Here is a 6,814-nt window from a genome sequence, read left to right as displayed (position 1 = left end):
ATCTATCTATCTATCTATCTATCTATCTATCTATCTATCTATCTATCTATCATCTATGTATGTCACTTTGAGAGAGAGAGAGAAACACTGATTTATCGTTCCACTTATTTCATGCATTCATTAGTTGCTTCTTGTATGTATCCTGACCTGGGATACGCCACAGCCATGGTGTATTGGGACTGTGCTTTAACCTGGCCAAGGCCTGCATGACTTTCTGAGAGAGCAGCTGTCTGTATTTGTCTGGAATTTCTTCGGGAAGCCTGAACTATTTGTATGTTTCTGGAACACTCTGCCCTTGGAAACTACCCAGTACCCTGGCATCATGGGAATTTACTCGGCTGTTGTTTTTTTTTTAGTATGTGTGTGCTGTAACTTTGGTGCTTCCTGGAATTCTCTTGGAAAGGCAGTATAAACCCCATGGTGATTGGAGAGAGCAAAGGAGTTTGCAAATATAGGGAGCATCAGTGAACACAGTGGTTTTAGTCCTGCTTCTCTGCAGTTTAAAATTTGCCTTGGCCCTCATAGGAACAACTTGCAGAGACTTGCCCAAACCCCCTGGGGTGTTTCTTTGGTCAGATAACTATCTTTTTTCTGTGCATACAAAATTCTGAAGTTGGTGTGGTTCTCAGTTGTGAAACAGAGAGGACCAGATGAACTTGAAAAATGTTTATTTTGGTGTCGAAGGGATGCAGGCTTGTATTTCAGTGGGTATACTGTATACAAATGTATTAAAAGGTTGGAAGAAGTCTCCCTTTTTGCTAATTCTTGATAAGGACTAACAGAACTTGTCAGTGGCACAGAAATTTTTTGCAGAGAATTACTCCTTGTTATTTGTGATTTTCTAAGGAACATAAGAAACAAGATAATAAATTTTTGTGTATTGGTGATTTCATATGGTTCAACCTTTTAGGAAAACCCCTTTTCCACTGGCACTTCACTTTACTCTACGCAATCTACTTATAATTTATCAATCTACCTATGAGTTAAAGCACTCTAAGTACTGAGTTTTGGGTTGAGTTATCTTTGCCACTTGGAAGGTATTTGGCTGCCTTCCTTTTTAAAATTTCTTTTTCATCTGTTATATAGCTTTACTATAAGCTAAAGAAAATTAAAAATAAAGTATTTTTGATATTAAGCCAAATAAAATTAGGATGCCATATCTGCAACAGTTATTATTATTTCAGTTTATTATTTAGTGAATTTTCACCATAATGCATTACTGAAGGACATACATTCAACATGTGTCCTTTAGTTCAGGCTGTATCCATTACAGGGGAAAAAAAATACAGTGAGACAGAGCTGCGTGATAAGCTTCTGCAGTCCCAAATTCTGTGTTTCAATGATTGCTGAAGCTGCACTCTTTATGGTCAGTAGATAAAAAAGGCTGTCAGGAGAGTGTTTGAGTCTTTCTCATTTTCTGTTGACCACTCTTTGTATTTTCTTGTCTTGGACTCTATTACATTGTATTATACTGATCCTCACCCTTCATTCTGACTTCTCCAATTGCTTTACTCATGAATTTTCCTTCTCCTATGCTAAGTCGTGAGTATACGTTGGGACTAGTTGTGATCTTTTTCTCTGGTTGTTTGGTTGTTTTCTAGATGACTTACCTCTCTATGGTTCTATGTCTCCAGGTACTAAAAACCATAAATGTCCTACTTTCACCTCAAATTCAACATGTCTAAACCTAAGCATACAATATTTCCTCTTCCTCTCAGATGAGGTTCCTGTCTTGAGTTCCCCGATTTGGTTCTTGGTCTACTTAGTTCTTTCCCTAGTTTTTAAACCTGTATGTCCTCTTCACTCTTCCTATGGGTTCAATGTCCCCTAGTCTGTTAACTCTTTCTTTAAAGTTTTTTGAGACTTTCCTGTATTAGCTTCTAATTATTCCCCGAGGTTAGCTCTTAATTCAGGCCTAGACCATTTTGTCCCTAGGATTTGGATCATCTGTGCTTTTACTGGGAATTCCACAAATTTTGCTTATAGTCTTCAAGGCTCAAGTTAGTTCCACCAACTTTTATTCTTGGCTTGTGCTGGAAGGCATTTTTGCTTTGCCTGAGTTTGAACTGAGCTACACCAGCCAGGGCAGTCCATCTTAATTTTAAAATTTGTTTTTGGAATGATGGACTGGCATTCATAAAGACATGAAAATAGGGGAAGTATCAGAGTGATGGATATATGAAATACAGAAAGCTTGAAAAGTATAGGTAGGTTCTGGCTGGTGTGGCTCAGTGGTTCTATTCCTGGTCAGGGAGGTCACAGTTCTATTCCTGGTCCGGGGACATGCCCTGGTTTTGGACTTGATCCCCCGTGGTGGGGTGTGCAGGAGGCAGCCAATCAATGATTCTCTCTCATCATTGATGTTTCTAGCTCTATCTCCCTCTCCTTTCCTCTCTGAAATCAATAAAAATATTTTTTTTAAAAAAGAAAGACTATGTTTCATACATTTCAGCTACTTTCTACTAAACTTACTGCAGGAAAGATTAAGAAAAATATTTTTATGTTCAAGATATTTTTCGACCAACTTTCACTGACTCAAGACTACTTATGTGTGTAAACATATATATGTTTACACATGTATGTATATACATACACATATATATATTTATATAAAAAGAGAGAGAGCCTGTAGCAGCCATGACTGAAAAGATTACGTTCTGATCCAAGGAGATGTGGACAATTGTGGCCACATTCCGAAATACAGCAGAGAGATCATAATGGCCTATGTTTGGTGTGCCCAGAGGCATCGTGAACACTAATGAAGCTGTGGGGGTAGTGAACACATGCAGAGGAAAGGATACACATGGCCAATTATACAACTCACTGTGGACATGTAGATCTCTGACCTTGGTTCACCCACCTGCTCTACAAAGTGCCCATTCCTCACCTGGGCTTGAGGTGCACAATGGAATGTTCTCCTTTTTCCATGTGCTGAATGGCTTTCTCCAGCCCACAAGGCAGATCCAGACTCTCACCCTCGCCGATCTCAAAGTGGAGCTCCCGCTGATCAAAAATCTGGTCCTTGTAGTACCCTTCCAGTGCGACTGGCATGCAAGAGAGGCAATATACCAGGTGTGTGAGTGGGCAGGTGATTGAAGAAGGATGCTATGAGCCTAACTCTATTACCGCATCACTTCTTGCCCCCAAGATGCCCTGGCTGTGTTCTCAGACTTGGGGGGATAATTAAGAAGATATGTCCAATCCGTCATTTTATAGACAAGAAAAGAGGATCAGAGAAAGGAAGTGACTTGCCCAAAGCCACCCAGAGACTAAGTATCAGAAACCAAATTAAAACCAGACTACCGTCTCACCCTCTACAATAGCACCCTCGTTGGGCTTGGCATAGCCTTCGCCCCGAGTCCGTATTCTCCGGATGATTCCGCCATCTTCCTCTTCTGTCAGGTCCTCTCCCTTGAACTCAAATAACTCCACCTGTGGGGAAAGATGTACGGTGACACAACTCCTTTCAGCACTAACTCATCAACAGTGATATACAACTTTTATTCAGAAGAGTCCCTAGTAACTGCTACACTAGGTCAGCCACACTAGGAGTGGACAAAGTGACACTTTTGCTTAGTTGTCAAGATCTGCCCTAGGTGTTAACTTTGGTAGAGGCAGGCCACAGAGATTAACCTGAGGAGATCAATCTATTTACTACCTGCTCCACATAGTACGGATATGTTCCAGACAATCCTAACTTGGTTAATTGAGATGCCCAATCTGACAGGCATTAGAAATGACCCAACATCTCCCAGTAGTTTTCTGAACATTCTCCAAGTATTAGTGGCCATTAGGGCTCAACTACCTTCAGACTGAATGGTGTCAAGTGAAAACGTCCCTCACTTTCTTGACCCATGGAGGGAGGCATCTCTCCCCACCTCTGATCTCTAGGCGCCAATTCTATACTGTCATTTATAACTGCATGCAGATTCTGACCTCCAGACTCCTTTCAGTTAAAGTTATACCCCATCTCCTCTGGGCACTGCTTTTGAGATAAACATGTCTCAACCCATTATCCTGCTTCGAGTTTGAAAAGGGACTCGTGGCCACCTCTTCCCACCTGAAATCTCCATCACAGCCCACATTCTGGTAGCAGTAAGCTATGTGCATTTCTCTTCTCCCCTTAAAGGCCAGGCCCTCAGGCTTGGTTACATTGTCTCTAAGCAGCAGGAAGGACTGGAGGGCAGCCAGACCCTGAGCTGAGATAACGCTGGCTCTTTGCCTTGCTCTCTGGCCGGACATTTACCTCAAACACAAGTGTGGCATTGGAAGGGATCTTCGGAGGACTACCTGCCAACCCGTAGGCATAGTCTGGTTTGCAGGTGATGCGACATACTTCTCCCACCTTCATGGTTGCTACAGCAATGTCCCAAGCCTTGATGACCTCCCCTGTAGGTACAGAGAGCAAACAGGTCCTCCTTGGTAGGGACATGACTCAGGGCTCAGTGGCCTCAGAATACCATGTCCAAGGGGAAGCTGGACAATCTTTTGAAATGGGACCAGAAAGGTAGAAAACCTGGTTGCAACCAGTGCTGTCGTCCCAGGCCTCTTAAAACAAACAAACAAAAAGACAACAACACACACTCAACTCTAGAACAAAGGAGTTCAAGAAACAGAGCAGTTTACTCCTGAAGAGGAAGTGAGGTATTCAGAGGTGATCAGGGGAAAAGAGAGAGGAATCAATAGTTACAGGACAGTGGAAGAAAAAGGAGTAACAATAACAACAAAATCAACAGTCTGTAATAAACCATTCCTCCTTAAGCTTCTGAAAATATGTTTTCCACTCGTAACAGCTTACACCCTCCTCAAAGTCTATCTACCAAGCCTAGGTTTTGCCTACCTTTTCCCAGGTCAAAGGAGAATTTGTCTTTGCGGTCCAGACTGGAGTCAAACTTGGTACCGTCTAATAGCCAGCCAGTGTAGTGAACGAAGACTCGGTCCCCAATCATGGGCATCTCTGTGCCCGTGCCCTCTCGCTTGATGACCTGGGAGGAAGGGGGAGAAGGTGAATCCCCAGGGATGGGGGTAGAAAGAGGCAAAAAACTGCCTGCACACCCCTGACAGGAACATAGAGAAGGTCTTCTGCCTCCTTGTACATAGATTCAAAGGACCAATCCTCAAAGGATTCTGATACCAAGCTTGGCTAGAAGCCAACTGACCTCCCAATCTTTCTTGAGGTGTGATATGACTTGGTTTGAAAAACTGGAGACACTCAAACTCTCTAAATCTTATTTGTAAAGTACTGATGATAATCCCTTTCTGAGTTATTGGAGGATTAAATTGGTAAAATTTATAGCAGCAGCAAAGAAGTAGTTATGCTCTGTTTTCTCATTCTTTCTAAATGCCAGTGACCATCAGATCAGGGTCTGATTTGGATATAAGGAGAGGAATATGAGAAATGAAAAGTCCAAAAGAGAAAAAGGAATATACCAGACTAGAGGCCTGGCGCACAAAATTTGTGCATGGGCACAGTCCCTAGGCCTGGCCTGCGATCAGGGCCATCTTCCCAGGCTGCTGGCAACTGGCCCCACTCCCGGTTCCCCGGCTGCCATCGGGTGATTGGAGCCTGCCGGCTGGGGAAAAGGATTGAGGGGGTGGCCGGCAGGCCCAGATCAGGGCTATGGGCTGGGGGCAGCTCCTGCGTTGAGCATTTGCCCCCTGGTGGTCAGTGTGCATCATAGCGACTGGTTGTTCTGTCAACTGGTCAATTTGCATATTACCCTTTTATTATATAGGATTACAGATGAACACAGGTGTCAGGCCCTAAACTCTGACTCAGAACATGGGCATTCCAAACTGGTAGGCTGGTTTAAGTCCTCCATTTCTGGGCTAAGGATATTTCCCAGGAATTTATAAGTCTCTGCTTCTCTTCCTTAGCATTTAGAAAAGGTCCCTCCATGGGCAACCTGGTAGGTGTTTTCATTGTCCTCTTAAGGAAAATTTCCAAGATAGAATGGACAAGGGATTAAGGAGTAGAAAAGTTAAGGGAAAGGAGTGAGGATAAAAGGGGAACTGACCCTTCCTTGTAGAAATCACCAGGACACTAGAGAGATAAGGGGAAGCCACATGCCCATTGGGAGAGCAGCTTGAGATTCCAAGATCTGGAATGCATATCTGGACTAGGTAGGGGCTGGGCTCCTGGAGGTTTGTCCAGGAGCACGTGCGCGCGCGCGCACACACACACACACACGTGGCGTTAGGCGGTGGGCATGAGATCCGGGCTAGGATTTCGCTATCTTGGACTGCAGAATCTGCTCTGAACCACCGGTGGTTGTCCTGACCCAGGTCAAGTTGCCTTGCTCCCCGAGTCCCTGACACCTCCCCCTTTACTCGGGCTATTTGCAGTTGGCGGTTACACTGCACCAGGCTCCCAAGCAAAGCACCTCCTCTCGGCACCACACCCCACACCCCAAGCCCCAAATCAGGAAAGGCGGGGGATCCGAGGTGGGAGGGGAACTACAGGTCCCGGCATGCACCGCTCCCTGGTTTTCCCGAGGCTTGCGGGAGGGGGACAGCATGGCTGAGCGGGTGACCTAGCTAAGTCCCAACCTTTAGAAAGGGGTTAATGAGAGGGCGGAGGGCGCCAGAACCTTCCTCGCGGCCAGGCCCGGGCACCAAGTTGCACACAAGCCTCTCGGTCAGGAAATAACTCTTGTAACCCGCTTCAAGTCCCCGCTAACTAATTGCTAGCGCTAGTAGGCGAGTTCTCGCACCACCACCGACGAAGGCGGCCATAGGCCTTCCCGGCTGCTGCAGGCAGGGAAGGAGCTAGAAATGAGGTGAGGGAGGGGCGGCGTGGCGGAGGCCCCCCGGG

General features: G+C 45.0%; 1 protein-coding gene across 1 annotated transcript in view; it reads right to left on the bottom strand.

Moving 5' to 3' along the window:
* Positions 1-5,102, bottom strand: part of FKBP4 (FK506 binding protein 4, 59kDa) — a gene marked incomplete at its 5' end in the record, with an annotated part of 15,825 nt that extends 10,723 nt beyond the window's left edge. Inside the window, 4 exons of the mRNA XM_014548352.1 lie at positions 2,888-3,044; positions 3,312-3,432; positions 4,247-4,389; positions 4,841-5,102. Coding sequence (XP_014403838.1) covers positions 2,888-3,044; positions 3,312-3,432; positions 4,247-4,389; positions 4,841-5,102 — 683 coding nt within the window. The remainder of the gene's footprint in view (positions 1-2,887; positions 3,045-3,311; positions 3,433-4,246; positions 4,390-4,840) is intronic.
* Positions 5,103-6,814: the final 1,712 nt, after the last annotated feature.

This window comes from Myotis brandtii, unplaced genomic scaffold, assembly GCF_000412655.1.
Source record: "Myotis brandtii unplaced genomic scaffold, ASM41265v1 scaffold504, whole genome shotgun sequence".
NCBI classification, from domain to species: Eukaryota; Metazoa; Chordata; class Mammalia; order Chiroptera; family Vespertilionidae; genus Myotis; species Myotis brandtii.
Note: the sequence above shows the minus strand (reverse complement) of the source record. Positions and strands in the feature narration are given on the sequence as shown.